At 40.5% G+C, this 23,496-nt stretch overlaps 2 protein-coding genes across 5 annotated transcripts; both read left to right on the top strand.

The window, feature by feature from the left end:
- Positions 1-593: 593 nt before the first annotated feature.
- lman2lb (lectin, mannose-binding 2-like b) lies at positions 594-10,277 on the top strand. 2 transcript variants are annotated; one of them, XM_035786084.2, is made up of 9 exons: positions 594-842; positions 1,520-1,638; positions 1,950-2,067; positions 2,296-2,378; positions 2,564-2,587; positions 3,903-4,064; positions 4,154-4,268; positions 4,754-4,870; positions 5,026-10,277. In XM_035786084.2, exons 1-9 carry the CDS (start codon positions 635-637, stop codon positions 5,166-5,168), a joined length of 1,089 nt encoding a protein of 362 aa, XP_035641977.1. In that variant the 5' UTR covers positions 594-634; the 3' UTR covers positions 5,169-10,277. The 2 variants fall into 2 exon arrangements, with proteins under 2 accessions (XP_035641977.1, XP_035641978.1); XM_035786085.2 differs by lacking the exon at positions 2,564-2,587.
- Positions 10,278-10,666: 389 nt separating this feature from the next.
- On the top strand, positions 10,667-22,222 carry LOC118393427 (leukocyte surface antigen CD53-like). Of its 3 annotated transcripts, none has more exons than XM_035786088.2 (8): positions 10,667-10,799; positions 17,612-17,702; positions 17,960-18,148; positions 18,328-18,402; positions 18,513-18,623; positions 18,785-18,892; positions 19,105-19,188; positions 20,908-22,222. In XM_035786088.2, exons 2-8 carry the CDS (start codon positions 17,640-17,642, stop codon positions 20,974-20,976), a joined length of 699 nt encoding a protein of 232 aa, XP_035641981.1. In that variant the 5' UTR covers positions 10,667-10,799; positions 17,612-17,639; the 3' UTR covers positions 20,977-22,222. The 3 variants fall into 3 exon arrangements, with proteins under 3 accessions (XP_035641981.1, XP_035641980.1, XP_035641979.1); XM_035786087.1 differs by having other exon boundaries at positions 10,674-10,807; XM_035786086.1 differs by having other exon boundaries at positions 10,677-10,872.
- Positions 22,223-23,496: the final 1,274 nt, after the last annotated feature.

Raw genomic sequence — 23,496 nt, forward strand, 5'->3', positions numbered from 1 at the left:
GCTGCACTGTCGGAACTAGAAGCACAAGCATTTCGCTACACTCGCAATAACATTTTCTAACCATGTGTATGTGACCAATAACATTACATTACATTTAAGTAATTTAGCAGACACTCTTATCCAGAGCGACTTACAAATTGGTGCATTCACCTTATGACATCCAATAAAATTGGATTTGATCACGTATCTCTCTATTATGTGTTGGAATACTTGGGAACAGATTTCTTAAATTAAAATCACTTAGAGCAAATATTTCCTGGTGTGTTTTTTTACAGTATTTTATGTCCAACAATCAAAACCGTTTTTTTGTTGTGGTTTTCTTTTCTCAGAAGACTTGAGGGCCAAATCAAACCAAAAGCGGCCGGTTGGGGAATCCTGCCCTACTGAGTACTCCCCACCCACTTTTACATGGGCACAAATAGTAGTTTTTTTCTCTTGTTATTTGCATTGGGGGCATTTATTGACTTTGAAACTTTTTTAAACCCCACATTAAATGCAAATGCTACCTAAATATGAATCATTGTTGATGTTTAGACAATTATTTGTATACATCATGAATAAATACAGGTTAAAGCTTTTCTACTATTACGAAATTCTGTGACCCGGAAGCACTTTTTTTAGTGTTGCTGACGGGATGCTGTTCTCCACCATGAATAAGTCTAATCGGTTTCGGATGGGCAGTTTTAAAATATTGGATTCAATGTTGAATCAGCGAAACATTCATGAATTAACATGTCGGTTTGCTGCTGTTCTTCTTTTAACCTGCCAGTGTCTGGCAGACGATGGATACGAGATGGATGACTTTTTGAAAAGGGAGTACTCTCTTACCAAACCATACCAAGGTAGGCTATCCAAACGCTTTGCTTGCGTTGGTTTCGCAATCAGTAACTATTGTTTTGCTTTCCAGACAATGTTCACAAACATTTACGTTTGTAGTGTACAAAAACACTATTGAGGTATTCAGCATATAAGTATAGTATTATTGTCTATACGATATGGGTATTGGCATAATAGTGTTAACTCAAGTAGCTAACAGTACAGGGTTGCCCAATCTCGGTCTTGGGGACGCCAAGGGGCGCACGTTTTTGTTTATTGCCATATACTAATTAAAATAATCAGCTCATCAAGTTTTTATTATTTGAATCAGCTATGTAGTGTTAGGGCAAAAAACACAAGTGACACCACGTCATGCAATTGCATTTGATTACACACACAACGGAAGCGGGTAGATTATTGACAGTAAAATAATAGGGTGTAGTTAACATTTTTGGAGCGTTGTGTAATTCAAAGTGGATCACCACATTAAACAACCATTTAGTATTGACATTATTGGTAAATAAGTATTTTACAAATTGGTCCCTAGTCTAAAAGGTCTTGACAAATCCATATTTGTTCTCAAAGGTGAGCAAAGGTAATTTTCACATTGTTGTGATCCAATTGTGAGAACATTGGACAAAAATGTCCCTTTTTTAAATGGCCTATATCAAGTTATACATATTGATTGATTGTGTTTGTGTAGGGTTGGGCTCCTCCAGTTCCTCTTATTGGGACCTGATGGGCAATGCCATGATCACCACTGAGCATGTGCGACTGACTCCTGACTTGCAGAGCAGACAAGGAGCAGTGTGGAGCCGCGTTGTAAGTTCAGCTCTTTCCATCCCGAAGTAAACACCAGCACACTGCTGCTTATCCTTGAACAAGCTGAAACCCCTACTGCACGTAATACATCGTAGTCTATCTATAGGCCTAGCAGACATGCCACAATGTATGGCAAACGCATCACCTCATTTGTAGTGACTATACCGTCAATTAGGCCTATGCTTCCTGACTACATGTACAACTCTATAGCACATAGCATTTCAATATACTACGACCGCTAACATGCCATGCCACAACCGTCTTTTCCTCATTCCCTGTACTGTCTGTGTCTGTATGCGCTCCTACTGCAGCCCTGTTTCCTGCGGGACTGGGAGCTGCAGGTGCACTTTAAGATCCACGGCCACGGGAAGAAGAACCTGAATGGAGATGGAATGGCTCTGTGGTATACCAAAGAACGCATGCAGACTGGTACTGAGCTTGCACTGTCTAACACACAAACCAGGGTTACTTCCCAAAGTGCACCCTATCCCCTATATAGTGCACACCGTTTGTCCACCGCCCATAGGGTACCATTTTGAGGGTACCATTTGGGACACACACCAAGGTTAAAAGATAGTCTCAAGTGTTGTGGTAATATTACAAGGATCTCAGCATGGTCTTCCTAAAGTGTTGACTGCCAGGGTTTATCACCTGCAGGTCCTGTGTTTGGAAACATGAACCTCTTCACTGGCCTTGGAGTGTTTGTGGACACCTACCCCAATGAAAATAAGAACCATGAGGTATTACACTAACCCCCCATATGCTCACTCATACACACATACTCAAGGTGGACACCCCCAAAACGTATTTGTGATGGGGGTTTGTCTATTCCCAAACACTCAATCATGTATAATTGGTTTGGGTGTGCAATGTTGTGTGTTTACGCTGCGTCCTGTGTTTTCTTGCATCCCTCTTGGGCACACAGAAGAAGTACAATCCTTCGACTCAGGTAGCTACAGTAACCTATCAGCCAATCCCAGTCATCCTCTGGCTGAATTGAACAGTGCATGCTTATTTATTTCTATCCTCAACACTCCACCTATTTCATCATTGTTGACTAACCCACATCATGCATGTCACATCCCTATTGTGTCATGCAATATGTGATGTACGAATGCATTTAGTCACTGATTGTCTCTCAAATGGCCACATATTTTCTAAATAGGGGTCATTTCAAAAAGCCATGACACCTACCATCTCCGATTGTTCAGAAATAATTTCTGTAGTTAGAAATAAATATGATTAGCATTTCTGCAACAATTTCTGGTTAAATATAATTAGATCTCTGTGAAATTAAGATAATTGATTAAACCCAAATTTGAGATTTTATTTTTTTATTTAATAGGATTCATATAATATTCAATAGATATGGTACCTAACATTTGATTTGGACAACTTTTTTTTCTAACAATGAGTAAGACATGAGGAATCCAAAGAAATTGTACAAATCCACCACTAGATGGTGATGTTTGAGTAATAATATTAGAATCCCTCAATGTTAAAGGGATAGTTTACCCAAATTACAGTCATCTTTTGGCGTCAGCTTTTCATTTTTTATTAATTTACAAATTAATAATTCTACTGACATTATGGGTTATAGTGTGTGTGTGCATACACACAATAACCCATAATGTCAAAGTGGAGTTATGTTTTTAGAAATGTTTACACACAATCTACTATATACATGTTGTTTGGGTCGGATTGGCGAGGGGGGGTCCATGGATGGCTTTTGACCATTTTCTGGATTCCTCATGTGAGTGATTCCTCGCTCATTGTGAGAAAAAGTTTGGTCCAAGTCAGATGTTAGGTATTATATTTATTGAATATTATATGAATCCTGTTAATTAAAATTAGCCACTTTGGGTTCAATCAATTATCTAATTTCTCAGAGACCAACTTAATCAACAAAATGTTTCAGGAATGTTAATATTTGTTTCTAACTGGAACAATTTCGGAACAATCAGAGATGGTGCTTGTCAATCCTCTTGCTTGTGCTTTTTAAGGTGGAATGACTTCTTTTGACCAAAGTAGTGCACTCCATAGTAAATAGGGTGCCATTTCAGATGCAACCACTGTGTTTTAAAGGGATAGTTAGCATTGGCTCACGAAACAGCCCCTTAACTTCCTTCATACATAAAAATGGTATCCATGAGTTCATCTGACTCTGGATAAGTGATCTCGCAGTATCCAGTCTCTCGCAGTATCCCCCTGGTCACTGATTGACATTATCAGCTGGCTTGTCACAACTTCCTCCGTCTCTGTAGAGGGTCTTTCCATACGTTTCTGGGATGGTGGGGAACGGGACTCTGGCTTACGAGCACGATCGTGATGGCCAGTCCACAGAGCTTGGCGGGTGCACAGCCCTGGTGCGCAACATCCCTCATGACACCTTCCTCCTCATCAGATACACCAAAAACCGACTGACGGTGAGAGAAACACACAGAGCACCATGTTCAATAAAGTGTTCACTAACATTACATATTTATTGACCTATGTTTGTCCTCCTGACCTACAGATACAGATAGACGTTGACGGTAAACAGGAGTGGCAGGACTGTCTGGACCTTCCAGGGGTACGTCTACCTCGGGGCTACTTCTTTGGAGCCTCCTCTATTACTGGAGACCTGTCAGGTACTGGGCCTCTATGAACATCTCAGAACAACACTGTTTTTGTGGTTCACCATTTGCATTCTTCTCACTGGTTTTTGAAATCTGTTCATGGCAATCGGATCTGTAATTTCTGAATGGAGATTGGTGGAGAGCCTGTGGTCGAGTGGTAACGGTGGAGACCTGGGTTTGATCCCCATGTCCACCCTTCCTACTGTGCTTCCACTTTCCTGTCTCCCTCTGTTTCCAGCTGTCTGAATAAAGTGTGAAATGTTAAATGTTGGATTGTATTGATTTATGTGTGGCAGATAGCCTAGCGGTTAAGGGCGTTGGGCTAGTAACTGAAAGGTTGCTGGTTCTAATCCCTGAGCCAACTAGGTGAAAAATCTGTGGTTGTGCCCTTTAGCAAGGCAATTAACCCTAATTGCTCCTGTAAGTCACTCTGGCTAAGAGTGTCTGCTAAATGACTAAAATGTCAAATGTATTTCTTCCTTCCTCTCATTTCCCAGACAACCATGATCTCATCTCTATGAAGCTGTACCAGCTGACTGTGGAGCGTACTCCGGAGGAAGAGGAGGAGGAAGAGCTCATCCCCAGTGTTGATAACTTTGAGCACTTGAACAAAGGTAAGATGATACAAGTGAACAGTTTCACGACTTGCACACATGGTTTGATTTTGTTCAAGAAAAGGTGTGGTAATTGTTTTTGTCCGTCCAGTTTCAATTGAACTGTAGCATGAGGTCATTTTTCTTTCTTCATGGTTGTTTGTCTCTCATTACAGTGGAGGTGCAAGAAGAGGGGATGAGTGGAGTCCAGCTCTTCTTCACCATAGTCTTCTCTGTCATTGGTATCTTTGTACTGGGGGTGGTGGCAGTCGTCATGTATGGGCGCTGGAAGGAGAACAGCCGCAAACGCTTCTACTGAGAGGGAGAGCTGGGTAGTCTACGGTTCCGTCCCAAATGGCACCCTGTTCTCTTTATAGTGCACTACTTTTGACTAGGGGTCTAGTCAAAAGGTGTGCTCTCTGTAGGGAATAGGATGCCATTTGGGATGTCGTCTGAGGGATGCTCTATGTGAAGGAGCACAAATGAGGATGTAGATTTTTAAACATACAAAGAACATGCTGTCTGCCATACATAGCTTTACTACATAACAATTCCCTTACCTCAATAATACTTCAACAAATGAACCGTTCTCGGACCATCTCGGCCCAAATAAATCAAACGTGACCCTTTTTTTTTTTTAATATACTGTGAGATTAATCTTTTTTTTGTCTTTTGTTTCACCTTAGTGTTTAACGTAGGAGGCCATGACCTGTGAATTGCTGACACTGTTATCAGCAGACTGCACTCACTTATATGCAGTGTGCATGATGGCATCCAGCCTTTCTGTCATGTTCTGCCGTTGAGACTTCCGAATTGTTTGCACTGACATGAAATGCCCGTGAGAAGACTTATATTGTAACTAAGTAATGAGAGAGAGAGAATTGTTCTCAACAAAAGTACCTAGCTCGGGCCAGTTTAAGACCAGGGCCTTCAAGATCGTAATGAATCAAATTATATTGCTGGGGGAACTGATCTGAGTTCAGCAGTCCTACTCTGTGAGATGTTTTCTTGAATATGGGCCCAGGTATCGCAATGTACATGCTAATCCTCTAGTTCTATATTTTGGTTCATGAGTTTACATTTGGCTCTTGGTTCTGTATTGCTGTGCTGTAACTACCATTTACCTACAGTTGAAGTCGGAAGTTGACATACACTTAGGTTGAAGTCACTAACAATTTTTTTTAACCACTATAGTTTTGGCAAGTCGGTTAGGTCATCTACTTTGTGCATGACACAAGTCATTTTTCCTACAATTGTTTACAGACAGATTATTTCACTTATAATTCACTGTATCACAATTCCAGTGGGTCAGAAGTTTACATACACTAAGTTGACTGTGCATTTAAACAGCTTTGGAAAATTCCAGAAAATGATGTCATGGCTTTAGAAGCTTCTGATAAGCTAATTGACATAATTTGAGTCAATTGGAGGTGTACCTGTGGATGTATTTCAAGGCCTACCTTCAAACTCAGTGCCTCTTTGCTTGACATGGGAAAATCAAAAGAAATCAGCCAAGACCTCAGAAAAACAATTGTAGACCTCCACAAGTCTGGTTCATCCTTGGGAGCAATTTCCAAATGCCTGAAGGTACCATGTTCATCTGTGCAAACAATGGTACGCAAGTATAAACGCCATGGGATCACGCAGCCGTCATACCGCTCAGGAAGGAGACGCGTTCTGTCTCCTAGAGATGAACGTACTTTGGTGCAAAAAGTACAAATCAATCGCAGAACAATAGCAAAGGACCTTGTGAAGATGCTGCAGGAAACAGGTACATAAGTATGTATATCCACAGTAAAACGAGTCCTATATCGACATAACCTGAAAGGCCGCTCAGCAAGGAAGAAGCCACTGCTCAAAAACCGCCATAAAAAGCCAGACAATGATTTTTCAACTGCACATGGAGAAATGTCCTGGAACTGTTTGGCCATAATGACCGTTTTTGTTTGGAGGAAAAGGGGGAGGCATGCAAGCCGAAGCACACCATCGCAACCGTGAAGCACGGGGGTGGCAGCATCATGTTGTGGGGGTGCTTGGCTGCAGGATGGACTGGTGCATGTCACAAAATAGATGGCATCACAAGGATGGAAAACAATGTGGCTATATTGAAGCAACATCTCAAGACATCAGCCAGGAAGTTAAAGCTTGGTTGCAAATGGGTCTTCCAAATGGACAATGACCCCAAGCATACTTCCAAAGTTATGGCTTAAGGACAACAAAGTCAAGGTATTGGAGTGGCCATCACAAAGCCCTGATCTCAATCCCATTGACAATTTGTTGTCAGAAAAAGTGTGTGCGTGCAAGGAGGCCTACAAACCTGACTCAGTTACACCAGCTGTGTCAGGAGGAATGGGCCAAAATTCACCCAATCTATTGCAGGAAGCTTGTGGAAGGCTACCTAAAACATTTGACCTAAGTTAAACTATTTTAAATGCAATGCTACCAAACACTAATTGAGTGTATGTAAACCCACTGGGAATGTGATGAAAGAAATAAAAGCTGAAATAAATCATTCTCTACTATTAATCTGACATTTCACATTCTTAAAATAAAGTGGTGATCCTAACTGACCTAAGACAGGGAGTTTTTACAAAGATGAAATGTCAGGAGTTTTGAAAAACTGAGTTTAAATGTATTTGGTGAAGGTGTATGTAAACTTCTGACTTCAACTGTATCATACTGTACGGGTTATTGGATTGTTTTCTCTGAAACGCTCTACCCTCTTTTGTAAGTTGTTAACCTGTTGTCCACCAGCTATCATCTCAAGCACAGATATCAAAACCGATCATCTCACCTGTGGCATATATAGATATATCTCAAACATATAAATGCAACTATTTTACTGCGGTACAGTTCATAGAAGACATCAGTCAATTTAAATATAATCAGTAGGCCCAAATCTACGGATTTCACATGACTGTGCAGGACCAGCCAATCAGAATGTGTTTTTCCCCATAAAAGGGCTTTATTGCAGACAGAAATACTCCTTTGTTTCATCAACTGTCCGGGTGGCTGGTCTCAAACGATCCTGCAGGTGAAGACGGTGGAGGTCCTGGGCTGGTGTGATTACATGGTCCTGGGCTGGTGTGGTTATGAGTCCGATTGGACATACTGCCAAATTCTCTAAAATGACGGAGGCGGCTTATGGTAGAGAATTGAACATTAAATTCTTTGGTAACAGCTCTGGAGGACATTCATGCGGTCAGCATGCCAAATTCATGCTCCCTCAACTCGAGACATCTGCCATTGTGATGTGTGACAACTGCATATTTTAGAGTGGCCTTTTTATTGTCCTCAGCACAAGGTGCTATGTTACGACGTGCCACACCTGTCAGGTGGATGAATTATCTTGGAAAAGGAGAAATGCTCACTAACAGGGATGTAAACAAATTTGTGCACAAAATTTAAAAAGCTTTTTGTGCATATGGAACATTTCTGGAATCTTTTATTTCAGCTCATGAAACAACACTTTTACATGTTGCGTTTTATATTTTTGTTCAGTATATTGATTCTAATTAATAATGTCAACCTATATTTACCTTTTATGATTGATCAAATGTCTGTTGTTCACCTGTGAAAGTTTGTTGGTTGTTTTCTATGTTGACAATGTTTTTAAAACATTATTTTTATGGAAAAACTGTACATTGTCCATCCACGGTGTCATTGAGCCTCGTGGCTAAACTTTAATTCCAAAATAAGATAAAGTAGCCTAACGGTTGGTTTGTAATCAGTTACAATACCAATCCTCTCCAGGCACTTATTTTCTGGTGCCTTACCTGGGTCGTATTCATTAATGCAAACCGTAGTAAAACTGTTTTGCAATGGAAACCGCTTAGAGCATTTGGGTTAAGATTGCAAAAAGTTTTGCTACGGTATGCACAAATGAATGTCAGTCTCTAAAAGGTTAAAGGTCGTACGTGAGAGTCCAGGGCCGGCCCTGGGCATAAGTGACGCAGGTGGTCGCCGGCTGCTAGGGGGTCCCCCGACCCAATCATTAAAATTGTGTATTTTTATTTTAAGGTCTCAACTTACTGTTGAAAGCAATATCGAAATTTGGTTGTGCGTCGGTAGTTTTACTCGTGTCATTCAATTAATTAGCCCATGGCAGCAAAAAAAGATTATTGGTAAATTAATCTGTCCAGCTATCTATGTCTGAATTACTGACCGGGAACAAAGGGCAGGGGCCTCATTTAACAACCATGCGTACATTTCTTACTAATTTCTGGCATTTGTGGGAAGTCAAGGATTTGCATATGCAACAAATTTGTTGGGGTTTATCACACTGTCACAGGCAACATACTGTGCACATTGTTTTTATAAATCAGAGCCATACTATGTTTGTTTGCGTGCTACAACCCCACCTGGAAAATGTCCACCTGGAACAAGAGTTTCTAAAAGAAAGCACAATGGCAAATTTGGGCAGAATGTTTTAATATTTTTCAGGAAAGAAATGCATGCCGCCTATAGCAAGTGCCAAACACTGGATATACCCTCCTTTTGCATAAAATAAACATATTAGACATCATGGTGATATGTGATCTGCTTACTAACTGCATCTGTTTTATCATTAGGCCTGCTTTTTAATGTTTTTATTAGCCTACCATTGTTATAATTCCCGTGCATCAAATAACTCCATTTTCCACAAAATAGCAATATTTGCTCGCAATACAGTCGATCAACCACTAGTTGTGTGCGTGGTTTGAGATTTGTGTGAATATAGGCCCACTTTCCTGTCATGTTCAAAATGGATAAATACCAACCTTTGCGGGAAAACTGAAGTATACAGGTTTGGAGACTTGTTGTTGTTGTGCACACACCTTGATAAATCAAGCCCCAGGGGCCCTGACCTCCAGGGAGCTCCTCGTCACTCAAATATCATATTTACATGTCATGGGAAAATGTGTGGTATTTCAGGAAATTTCTTTTAAAATGTATCTCCGGCTCATGGAAAAATGTATAGAATTGCAAAAAACTAGCTTTAAAACTGCAACCTTTTCTCTACACCCCATGGCAAATCTCCCCTAGGGCCCCCAAAAGGGTAGAGGCCCTGTGTGAAACTCCAGCGCTGTATTACTGTCAGTTCATGATGAAGCTCGAAAAGATAGGGCCCGATGTGCTGTTTTAACCTAACATGTTTTCTTTAATGTTGACATCTATAGTTAATTATGTTTGCGACTGTGTGGTATGAGAGTAATTTATCGTGTCATAAAACATCTTGAAGCGACGCAAACGTGACTATTTCAATCTTTATTTTGGTGTAATGAAAATGTGAATGCTGTTTGGCTTCTGTCAAAATGTAAAATTCTTGGAAATCTACAGTTGTAAAATATTATTCTTGTTGGTCTATGAGGAGAATGTGCACTGTAGTGCTCTTGTGTCAAATCTTTTTTGAATAAAAATGTCTATGACATTCTTTCTCATTTGGAAACGTTCTCCTTTGCCAAATGTCTATTTACCCCTCTTAGTGTTCTTAGACTGGTGTGACTAGGTAAAGAAGGAGGCATACTCCGGTTTTGTATGGATAAAATATATTTTTTTAACGTTGGTAATTAATACTCTAAACGAAGTAATTACCTCTTTAGCCAAGGGCGGAAGGTGACGATGACTGGTGTTTCTGTTAACAGTAGATCATCGGACATCCAGTAGATGATCAGGTGAAAGGGACTCCTTCCAGTCCACTCAAACTCTGTAAATGTATAGAAATGGCAGGTCCTTGCCATCTACAGTATTTGCATACAGTCTATTCATTATTCATTGTTCTGGCATTTACTTGTTGTAACTTAAAACATTTTGACGCTGTGTATAGTGGGGCGGGCTCTACTGTCTACTGTCACTTAGGTGTCAGTCTGCTAACCGCATTGTTTCCTTTTTGACTCTTTTTTTCACTCTTATGCCACCAGGCTCCAGCCCTTACCTTTCAACACCCTGAAGGTTCAGTGTCACACCAATGGTACACAGGTATTATATCTGCTGTTTTAACTGAGGGAACATTGTGGATTACTTTTGATCACTTTGTTTGTAAGGTACTGTGTCCTCTTCGTTGATTTAAAAAAAAAAATATATATATATATATAGATATTTACTGTAGAATTTACTGAGATGTTTAAAAGTTATGTTATTTAAAATCAGCACAAGTATTTAGATTTGAAGTAGATGAAAAATATCTTATTGTACAAAGTATATCTAGACTTTAAAAGAACTGCAACAAGCTCTGAAAATGTGTAATTGTTAGTCATTGCTCTGTAATGGTAAATCCTGCAATGAATAGGAAGTCTCGATGGCAATTTAAATGTTACATTAAATAGAAAATGTGCTTGGAACAATACTTTGTATAGGAGAGGGGCTATAACATGTTTGGATAGGTCAGGCACCGTGCTCATTGTTGTCATACCAAACAGTGCTGTCTTGTCAACACTTCAACCATCAGACATGAGGAGTAGTCATGGTCACTTGAATCAACTGCTTTTCTACTCTAAAGCGGGATAAGACATTTTGTATCCTGTTTCATTTATTTGCACCGAAGAAAATAAGTTATAAACAACAATAATATAGATAAAACATTTTTTTAAAGGCATGCAGGTGTGGTTGGAAGCCCACGGGATTATATAAAAACCACACTACAAAAAAAACAATATACAATACATAAGAACAAAAATGTAAAAAAGCTTTAAAACAGATACCAAAACCCACTAATCATAAATGTACAAATGAACCGATCAGCAATCACAAAAAAAGTATGTTTGGTTTAAATGTGTGTGAGAGAGTTGGGCTATATGGAGGAGATTACTGAGTAGTTTGGTTCATCAGGCGACCCCCGGTGTTCGGTTGTTATTGAGGGATGATGAGGTTTTGGCAATTCCAGAGTATGGTACCTATGTATCTGATAGAGAATTGACTATGTGAGGTGCGGCAGTGTGGAGGATCAAGGTTATCACAAGACTGTGTTATATAGATGGATTTCAAAATAAACTTGGAAGAATCCTTTGAGTGGTTTAGGTCAACTGTCTGGGAGGTATGAGTATTTGTCTTTTAAAATTCATAATTGGCGTACATTAATGTCATCAAGTTATTGAGGGAGCTAAGGCCCCTGGGACTGAACATCTCCCTCTGCAACTGGATCCTGGACTTCCTGACGGGCCGCCCCCCCAGGTGGTAAGGGTAGGCAACAACACATCTGCCACGCTAACCCTTAACACTGGGGCCCCTCAGGGGCGTGTGCTTAGTCCCCTCCTGTAGTCCCTATTCACCCATGACTGCGTGGCCAAGCATGACTCCAACACCATCATTAGGTTTGCTGACGACACAACAGTAGGCCGGATCACCAACAACGATGAGACAGCCTATAGGGGGGAGGTCAGAGACCAGGCCAGTGGTCCCAGGACAACAACCTGCACCATCGAGAGCATCCTAACCAGCTGCATCACCGCCTGGTATGGCAACTGCTCGGCATCTGACCGTAAAGGCACTACAGAGGCTAGTGCGTACGGCCCAGTACATCACTGGGGCCAAGCTTTCTGACATCCAGGACATATATACTAGGCGGTGTCCGAGGAAAGCCCAGTCGCCCAAGTCATAGACTGTTCTCTCTGCTACCGCACGGCAAGCGGTACCAGAGCACCAAGTCTAGGACCAAAAGGCTTCTTAACAGTTCTACCCCCAAGCCATAAGACTTCTGAACAACTAATCAAATGGCCACCTGGACTATTTACATTAACCCCCCTCCCCCTTTGTTGTTACACTGCTTCTACTCTCTGTTTATTATCTATGCATAGTCACTTTACAAATTACTTCGACTAACCTGTACATTGACTCGGTACCGGTACCCCCTGTATATAGCCTTGTTATTGTTATGTACATTTATTGTGTTACATTTTGATTGATTAGATATTTTACTTTAGTAAATATTTTATTAACTCTCTTTCTTGTACTGCATTGTTGGTTAAGGGCTTGTAAGTAAGCGTTTCACAGTACGCTTGTACATGTGACAAATATGACTTGATTTACATAGACAAGATATTGAGTATCTTAAACAAAGGCTGCAGATGGAGATAAGTAATTAGAGGTGGCTAGTTTTGCAAATGTATTTTGGAAGCGAGCCTTATGAACCAAACCACTAATTTTTCTGATGATACCAACAGATTATCACTTTGCTGCAGAATTTTTTAATATGATCTTTCCAGGATATTTTTTTATCAATTAGAACTCCAAAGAATCTAGTGTTCCATTTCATTCCCATCAGCTGAGATTTTGGCTCTCTTTTTACAATACATATTATTCTTACTATTGAATACAATAAAGTTGGATATTTTAAAGTTGAAAGGTAATTCTTTTATCCTGAAACATTCAGAAAATGTGGCTATGCCAGAGTTGGCTTCATTAATTAGTGAATCAAAATGTGTGTGTGATAAAATCAAATTGGTTTCAGGAAAGTGAATGGGAAGTACGGTAGAAGTCACAGCAGCAAGGTCATTGATATAGATTTGGAATAACAAAGGTTAAATTATTGAACCCTGTGGGACGCCACAGGATATCTTGGCCCTGGTAGATGCACAGCCGTTTGCATAAACAAATTGTTCTCTATCATAAACATAACGATATAACCAATTATATGTATATTAATGAAAACGATAATAATGCAATTTAGAAAGTAATATTTCATGATCAATCCTGTCAAACGCTTTGGATACATTTAAAAAGATGCCAAGAATGTATCTGATTCAGAGGGGTGCATTCAGTTGTACAACTGACTAGGTATCCCCCTTTCCTTTTCCTTTCATTGTTGTTAAAGGGCTGTAAATATTTTATCCACAAGTTGCAAAAGAGCCATATCTGTGGAGTAGTTTTTGCAAAACTATATTGGTGCTCATATAGAATGCTGTTGATTTAAATGTTTCAACATTCTCTTATACACCATGTTTTTCTATGATTTTAGAAAAACATGGTATTATAGATATTGGGCGATAATTTGTCAGAGATCTTGGATCCCCAGATTTATAAACCTTTGGCAATTTTTTTAATCTGTCGGAACAGTACCAGTTTGCATAGATTTGGTGAAGGTATACGTTAGAGGCTCAGTGATCGAGGAAGACACTGATTTCACCAAAGAGGCACCAATCTCATCATGACTTGCAGCTGATATCTTTAAGTTACCAATTACCTTTACACCTCCATTACCTCAGGAGGATCAAATTGAAGCAGAGAAGGGAAATGTAATTCAAGGTATTTCCATCAATTTTCAATTTTCTTTGACGGAGGAACCCACATTCACAAAAAGATTATTAAATTCACATGAAATACCATCAGGATCACTGTAGGTCTTCTTTCCAACAATACATCGAGATGGGATAGTTGTAGATGCCTTTTTCTTGTTCAACAGTTAATTAACGATTTTCCAAGTAGAATTTATATTATTTAAGGATTGTTGGAATTTGTTAGTAAAATATATTTTTGGGATATCTGAAGTAGGTGAGTAAATTTGTCATTATACTTTTAGTAATTTGCAGAAATCAAAGGAGAGGGATTTGTGAGAAACCTTTTCTACAATTTTTTTAATTTTTTAATGAGAATTCTTTGAGACCGGATGTAAACCAATGTTTCCAGAACCTTTCTGCTCCTCTCTTATGTGGTTTAACTAAGGAAAAGCCTGAACAAATAATATAACAAATATTGTGGTTAAACGCAAATATACAAATTGATTAAATAAAAATGATTTTTTGATAAAAAAATGTAAAAAAGTTATCTGTGTAAACAATATCATAAATAGGACTGGTGGAGTTATGTCACACATGCAGCTAAAATATATGGAAATGTAAATTGAGGCAAGTGGAAGGGGGGAAAAGTAAGGAACTTGTATGTTGGCCGTGCATTAAAGACCAAAATTGGTTAAAGAAAATTGTGATAAATAAAAGTATATACCAGTTTCATATACGGACCAAAGAATTGACAGCTGTGCTATATAGATTGAAATGTAGTTTCGATGTACCAATTCCATGGCACATGGTTTATGAACTGATATGCAAAATGACGCCAGATTCTAAATCTATAATTTTTCAATTTCACTTATTATACAACATTTTTGCAACCAAAAGAATGTTATATATATGGGGGATACAACCGTCCCAGCTCTGCAGATTTTGCTGCGAAGAGCCAGAGTGATTAGATTAGATTATTTATTTAGGTATTGTCCATATGTAGCTTGTTCTTGGTCACAGGTCCAGAAATGGCTGAAGAATTTCAACATTTACCTGGAGCTAACGCTGCAGATCGCAATAGTGGGTGATTTGAAAAGACATAGTCAATCGATCAATAATTCGAATAATACTTTTAGCAAAAATGTTCATCTTTAATTTATATCTGTAGAAACTATGAGAATAGAAAGGTTCGGAACTTTTGTGAAGCATCACAGCACAGTTGAAAAATATATGGCAAATAGAAATCCAAAATGGATGATGTTGAGAGAAAGATGGGAGGAGTTGAATGGAGCTGAAGGGTGGGACTAATAAGATAACAAATGTAAAATGATCTGTGTCTGTGAAATGTATGTAGGTTCAGAACTTTTGTGAAACAGCACAGTTAAAGATATATGGCAAATAAAAGAAAAGAAGGGCAGAGGAAGGACCAAAAACAAATCAAATATAACTATTGTAAAATACATTGTGTCTGTTAAATGTATATAGTGTGTATAAGCCTTAGTGTTGTTGTTCATTAGTTGACTCCAATTAGGGGAAGGGTTGTTGGGTCAGCGGAAAATAATAAAGGAAAAAATATATATTTTTTAAATATATGTGTGTGAATATGCAGTGGGGAGAAAAAGTATTTGATACACTGCCGATTTTGCAGGTTTTCCTACTTACAAAGCATGTAGAGGTCTGTAATTTTTTTAATCATAGGTACACTTCAACTGTGAGAGACAGAATCTAAAACAAAAATCCAGAAAATCACATTGTATGATTTTTAACTATTTTATACAAATAGTATCAATAAGGATGACAGGTGTACTGGTCTCTCTTGTGGGCTTATAGATGAGGGGATACAGATATCTGGAGTCTAAAGTATTCAAAAAGTCAGATGTCAGTGAGTGCTTCTCAATTTTAAATACATTTATGTTGTAATAACCAAATAGAAAACACATTTTTATCTTCATTATGAATCAAATCCAAGGTTGATGTAAGGATAACAATGAAACTGCTAATGTCAGAATCGGGTGGCCGATAGAGGCATCCAATTACCACTTTTATGTTTACCTATCTGACTCCGCTATGCCTCCTTGCCCGTTCAACATTTCCTCATCTCCCACCCATTCTAATGTGACTATCCCCGATGCTTCTCCCTCTTTTTCCCCTGCCCCGCTACAAAGTTTCTCCCTGCAAGCTGGTGCTAAAGCAGCTGCTTAAACTTGACCCCAAAAAAACATCTGGATCAGATGGCCACCAATGCTCCTTATAGGACACATCCCTGCACTCTATAATCCTCTGTAAACTGGTGGTCTTTGTATACCCGTCGCAAGACCAACTGGTTGATGCTTATTTATAAAACCCTCTTAGGCCTCACTCCCCCCTATCTGAGATATCTACTGCAGCCCTCGTCCTCCACATACAACACCCATTCTGCCAGTCACATTCTGTCAAAGGTCCCCAAAGCACACACATCCTTGGGTCGCTCCTCTTTTCAGTTCGCTGCAGCTAGCGACTGGAACGAGTTGCAACAAACACTGAAACTGGACAGTTTTATCTCAATCTCTTCCTTCATAGACTCAATCATGGACACACTTACTAACTGCTGTGGCTGCTTTGTGTGATCTATTGTTGTCTCTACCTTCTTAACCTTTGTGCTGTTGTCTGTGCCCTATAATGTTTGTACCATGTTTTGTGCTGCCACTATGTTGTGTTGCAACCACTATGATGTGTTGCTACCATGTTGTTGCTATGTTTCGCTGCCATGCTGTGTTGTCATGTGTTGCTTGCTGCCTTGCTATGTTGTTGTTTTAGGTCTCTCTTTATGTAGTGTTGTGTTGTTTCTCTTGTAGTGATGTGTGTTTATTTTTAGTCCCAGGCCCCCGTCCCCGCAGGAGGTATTTTACATTTTGGTAGGCCGTCATTAGAAACAAGAATGTGCTCTTAACTGACTTGTCTAGTTAAATGAAGGTTAAATATAGTTCATGCCTTACATGTCCAATACAACCATACATTTGTGTTAGTTCGGGTGCACTTCCTATGGAATGCACATTGACACAGTCCACATAACACCACTGAAGACCTCAGAGGGGTATGACATTTAGAGCAATGTGTGTTGTTTGGGTCATGTGGTTAGGTGAAACACATGAACAAAGTAGAGTAAATATGGGTGTGGTGTGTGTCAAATCAGTGGACTATAGCTGAGGGGGGGGCGTTCATCGGGGAAGAAATTCCCATTCATATGTGCCCTCCCTCTCCATCTCGATGAGTTTAGGGCCCAGTTTGAGTTGATCTGCCAGGAGTTTATTGGCCTTGAATTCTGTGTCATGCCAAGCTTCAGTCTTTACATTCTCATTTCCATCGATTTAAAATGTTATTGAGCCTCGATTGATTTTCGAGGTAGTCTTCTTTGAAAGAGTGCTTGTCAGGTGTTTCGTTTGGAAAACGGTGAAATCCTCAGACATGGTTTTGAATGTGGTCTGGCTGGTGACATTCGCACCCTTTAGCTCCTCCCCCATCCTGTTATCAATCAAATGAACGGTAAGCACTAACGGTTCAACATGATATTGAATTGTGTGTTTTTCTTCAGGTCGATGGGATCATCACCATAAGGAAATATGAATCGTTCCTGTGTGAACTGCTTGAAAGGTTTTGTCACCTTCCTCAACTTCCTCTGCTGGGTAGGTTATCATGCTCTTTATGGTCTCTAAAACGTGGTGACATCTGTCATATCAAACTCAGCCTGTAGAGGGGATGAAAGCATAAACATCACTTTATTCAAGATACTTTCTTTATTCCGATACTATACTGTCACCAAAACAAACGATTTTCCTAAGTTATTTAAACATTTTCATGTCAACAATTTGAGAGATCTACTGGATCATGTATTCCCCTTTTTTGACCCCAAAGTAAGCCTTTTACACTTGTGTCTTCCAAGTTGTGTGGTGCCTTCATCGTGGGTTTTGGAGAGTTCCAGATGATGCACTCTAGATTTGGCTCCCTCATCACATCCTTCTGGCCCATATACCCTGCCAACACGCTGGTAGTCACGGGTACCATTGTGACGTGTGTATGTTTCCTGGGAATCATGGGGGCCCTGATGGAAAACCGCTGTATGCTCATCACTGTGAGTCTGCACACATATTATTTCTTTCTTTTATTAGGTCATTTGTCAGGGACCATGCACAGTAAGCCTGTGTCCCAAATGGCACTCTATAGCCCCCGGTCAAAAGTGGTGCACTCTAAAGGTGCCATTTGGGACGCGCCCATGGTCTATGAGTAATCCGGGATCCGTTGTAATTGCAGTTTTTCATCCTGCTGTTTATCTTGATGCTGGTGGAGCTGGCCATGGCCTGTGTGTTTCTGGTGTACGAGAGGGAGGTAAGAAACGTCTAAAAGGGTTCTCTGCTGTCTGTATGACTTCTATTGACTAAATAAAGGAAATGGTGCTAGTAGAAGTCATGTAAACATGTGACCTGTTTGCAAAACAGATTGACAATTTCTTTGAGAAAGACCTGATGCGTAGCTTGGAGACATACAAGAATTCTACGTCAGAGGGGAACTTAACCATTAAAGAGGACTTTGATGTGGTCCAGCATATTGTGAGTATTCCGTAGGTATAACAGTAAATTCATACATATCGCACTGTATACATAATACAAGCTGTACCTAGACCTCAATAACATTCCAATACATTTCTCCATTCTGCTTGCCTGGACAATGTTGTTACAGGGTGGTAACCCAGTGGGTTTGCTGTGTTTAGTTCAGGTGCTGTGGGGTCCACGGCGTGGCTGACTGGGAGGGCAACGTGCCCCTCTCCTGTTGTACCAAAAACCCCTGTAACATCATCCCCCAACCTAACTGGCAGGAGGTGTGCTTGTTTCTCTGTCAACATCCCAAAAGGTACCCTATTCACTATATAGTGCACTGCTTTTGACCAGAGCCCTATGGGCCCTGGACATGTGTAGTGCACTATAAAAGGGAATAGGGTGTCATTTTGGATGCAGATTTTCATCTTTAAAAAATAAAATAAAAAAGAAGTATCAAAAACAGCCACAGCAATATGACCTCTGTCTCTTTCAGGGCTGCCATATGAAGCTCAGGAACTGGTTTGCGAGGAACTTTCTAAGCACTGGAGCAGGTGTCGTCTCCCTTTTCATTCTACAGGTACAGGAAACATTCTACGTCTTTTCTAAATTGGGTCAATGTGATTACCAGCATAGGAATATACAGTGGGGCAAAAAAGTATTTAGTCAGCCACCAATTGTGCAAGTTCTCCCACTTAAAAAGATGAGAGCGGCCTGAATTTATTTGTAAATTATGGTGGAAAATAAGTATTTGGTCAATAACAAAAGTTTATCTCTCTACTTTGTTATATACCCTTTGTTGGCAATGACAGAGGTCAAATGTTTTCTTTAAGCCTTCACAAGGTTTTCACACACTGTTGCTGGTATTTTGGCTCATTCCTCCATGCAGATCTCCTCTAGAGCAGTGATGTTTTGGGGCTGTTGCTGGGCAACACAGACTTTCAACTCCCTCCAAAGATTTTCTATGGGGTTGAGATCTGGAGACTGGCTAGGCCACTCCAGGACCTTGAAATGCTTCTTACGAAGCCACTTCTTCGTTGCCCGGGCGGTGTGTTTGGGATCATTGTCATGCTGAAAGACCCAGCCACGTTTCATCTTCAATGCCCTTGCTGATGGAAGGAGGTTTTCACTCAAAATCTCACGATACATGGCCCCATTCATTCTTTCCTTTACACGGATCAGTCGTCCTGGTCCCTTTGCAGAAAAACAGCCCCAAAGCATGTTTCCACCCCCATGCTTCACAGTAGGTATGGTGTTCCTTGGATGCAACTCAGCATTCTTTGTCCTCCAAACACGACGAGTTGAGTTTTTACCAAAAAGTTCTATTTTGGTTTCATCTGACCATTTGACATTCTCCCAATCTTCTTCTGGATCATCCAAATGCTCTCTAGCAAACTTCAGACGGTCCTGGACATGTACTGGCTTAAGCAGGGGGACACGTCTGGCACTGCAGGATTTGAGTCCCTGGCGTCGTAGTGTGTTACTGATGGTAGGCTTTGTTACTTTGGTCCCAGCTCTCTGCAGGTCATTCACTAGGTCCCCCCGTGTAGTTCTGGGATTTTTGCTCACCGTTCTTGTGATCATTTTGACCCCACGGGGTGAGATCTTGTGTGGAGCCCCAGATCGAGGGAGATTATCAGTGGTCTTGTATGTCTTCCATTTCCTAATAATTGCTCCCACAGTTGATTTCTTCAAACCAAGCTGCTTACCTATTACAGATTCAGTCTTCCCAGCCTGGTGCAGGTCTACAATTTTGTTTCTAGTGTCCTTTGACAGCTCTTTGGTCTTGGCCATAGTGGAGTTTGGAGTGTGACTGTTTGAGGTTGTGGACAGGTGTCTTTTATACTGATAACAAGTTCAAACAGGTGCCATTAATACAGGCAACGAGTGGAGGACAGAGGAGCCTCTTAAAGAAGAAGTTACAGGTCTGTGAGAGCCAGAAATCTTGCTTGTTTGTAGGTGACCAAATAGTTATTTTCCACCATAATGTGCAAATACATTCATAAAAAATCATACAATGTGATTTTCTGGATTTTGTTTCCTCATTTTGTCTGTCATAGTTGAAGTGTACCTATGATGAAAATTACAGGCCTCTCTCATTTTTAAGTGGGAGAACTTGCACAATTGGTGGCTGACTAAATACTTTTTTGCCCCACTGTAATTACTATAGAAATACAAGCGGTCATTCTTTTTATGGTTACCACCAGCCTGTTTCCTCTTCCTTAGTCTGTATGTACTTTGGTCTGAGTTAGAATGTGCTGACTATGTATCCAAAACATGTTTTTGTTCTTGTTTGCAGTTCATTTGCATGTGTTTCACCATCCCCATCTTCTGCCAGTTCAGTCGTAATGGATATGGTTACAAGTGAAAGGAGAACCCATGACTTTCAACTGGCTTATTACGCAATACAGGATCTCATTAACAGGAGACAAAATAACAATAGATTTAATTTATGTAGAGCTTTTTAATACATGAAAATTCTCAAAGATGTATTGATGTCCTATGTGGCTCAGTTGGTAGAGCATTGCCCTCGCAAAGCCAGGATTGTGTGTTTGATTCCCACGGGAGAGCATTGCGATGCACTCACTGTGAGTCGCTCTGGATAATAGCGTCAGCTAAATGACTAAAATGTAGATGTGATAAGGATATTGTTTTCCTTCACATGTTTAGTTTTCGTATGATTGTTTATTTAAGCGATAAGGCCCGAGGAGGTGTGATATATGGCGAAGGGATTTCTATGCAGGACGCAACACGGAGTACCTTATTGCTTTCATTAACTGGTTACCAACGTTAATTAGAACAGTAAAAATAAATGCTTTGTCATACCCGTGGTATATGATCTGATATACAATGGCTGTCAGCCAATCAGCACTCGAACCACCCAGTATATAATTAATCAAAAAGGCACGAGGGGGTGTGATATATGGCCAGTATACCACGGCTAAGGGCTGTTCTTTTGCACGACTCAACGCAGAGTAATTATAAACTGGGTGGTTCGAGCCCAGAAAGCTGATTGTCTGACAGCTGCGGTATATCAGACTGTATACCACGGGTACATGTATTTTTACTGCTCTAATTACGTTGGTAACCAGTTTATAATAGCAACAAGGCCCCTCTGGGGTTTATATTTGACCTTTCTGAGAGAAGTAATGTTATGAGTAGTAGTACTTAGCATATGACCAAGTATCTAACAAAATAGATTGGCAAGAACAGTTGACACTTTTGAGTAATTTGAGCACAGGAGGTTGCTGGCACCTTAATTGAGGACGACGGGCTCATGGTAATGGCTGGAGCGGAATTAGTGGAATGGTATCAAATACATCAAACGCATGGTTTACATGTGTTTGATGCCATTCCATTTGCTCCGTTTCGGCCATTATTATGAGCCGTCCTTCCCTCAGCAGCCTCCTGTGAATTTGCGCTATCGTTCTTTATTTTTGTGTTTTAATTTCATTCTGGATGAATTGCACCTTAGAGACTAATATGTATGTATGTTATTGTGATTGTTTTAAAACCACAGGTAAATTACCATTAATCAACTGGATTCTTGACTGCTCATACCTGTCTATTAAACCATAGATTCGCAATAAAAATGTGGATGTGCATAAAACCTTTTTACTCTTACTCTCGTGTCATTCTGGATGCATTTGGAAAGTCTTCAGACCCCTTGACCTTTTCCCCCCAAAAATGTACATTACAGCCTTATTCTAAAATAGATTTTTTTTTTAAATCCCCTCATCAATCTACACACAATACCCCATAATGACACAGCACACCTGTATTTTTGGAATTTCTCCCATTCTTCTCTGCAGATCCTCTCAAGCTCTGTCAGCTTGGATGGGGAGCGTCACTGCACATCTACTTTCAGGTCTCTCAAGAGATGTTCGATCGGGTTAAAGTCCGGGCTCTGGCTGGGCCACTCAAGGACATTCAGAGACTTGTCCCGAAGCCACTCATGCATTGTCTTGGCTGTGTTCTTAGTGTTGTTGTCCTGTTGGAAGGTAAACCTTTTCCCGAGTCTGAGGTCCTGAGCGCTCTGGAGCAGGTCTTCATCAAGGATCTCTCTGTACTTTGCTCCGTTCATCTTTCTCTCGATCCTGACTAGTCCCCTAATCCCTACCGCTAAAAAACATCCCCACAGCTTGATGCTGCCACAACCATGCTTCACCGTAGGGATGGTGCCAGGTTTTGTCCAGACGTGACGCTTGGCATTCAGGCCAAAGAGTTCAATCTTGGTTTCATCAGACCAGAGAATATTGTTTCTCATAGTCTGAGAGTCTTTAGGTGCCTTTTGGCAAACTCAGAGCGGGCTATCATGTGCCTTTTACTGAGGAGTGGCTTCCATCTTGCCACTTTACCATAAAGGCCTGATTTGATGGGGTGCTGCAGAGATGGCTGTCCTTCTGGAAGGTTCTCCCATCTCCACAGAGGAACTCTGGAGCTCTGTCAGAGAGACCAATTGGGTTCTTTGTCACCTCCCTGATACAAAGCCTGTCTCCCCCGTTTGCTCAGTTTAGCCGAGTGGCCAGTTCTAGAAAGAGCCTGGGTGGTTCCAAACTGCTTAATTTAAGAATGATGGAGGCCTCTGGGCTCTTGTGGACCTTCAATGCTGCAGAAAATGTTTTGGTACGATTCCCCAAATCTGTGCCTCGACACAATCTGGTCTCAGAGCTCTACGGACAATTCCTTCGAACTCATAGCTTGGTTTTTGCTCTGACATGCACTGTCAACTGTGGGACCTTATGTAGACAGGTATGTGCCTTTCCAAATCATGTCCAATCAATTGAACTTACCACAGGTGGACCCCAATCAAGTTGTAGAAACATCTCAAGGATGATCAATGGAAACAGGATGCACCTGAGCTCAATTTCAAGTCTCAAAGCAGGGT

Source organism: Oncorhynchus keta, chromosome 14 (assembly GCF_023373465.1).
Source record: "Oncorhynchus keta strain PuntledgeMale-10-30-2019 chromosome 14, Oket_V2, whole genome shotgun sequence".
Lineage (NCBI taxonomy): Eukaryota > Metazoa > Chordata > Actinopteri > Salmoniformes > Salmonidae > Oncorhynchus > Oncorhynchus keta.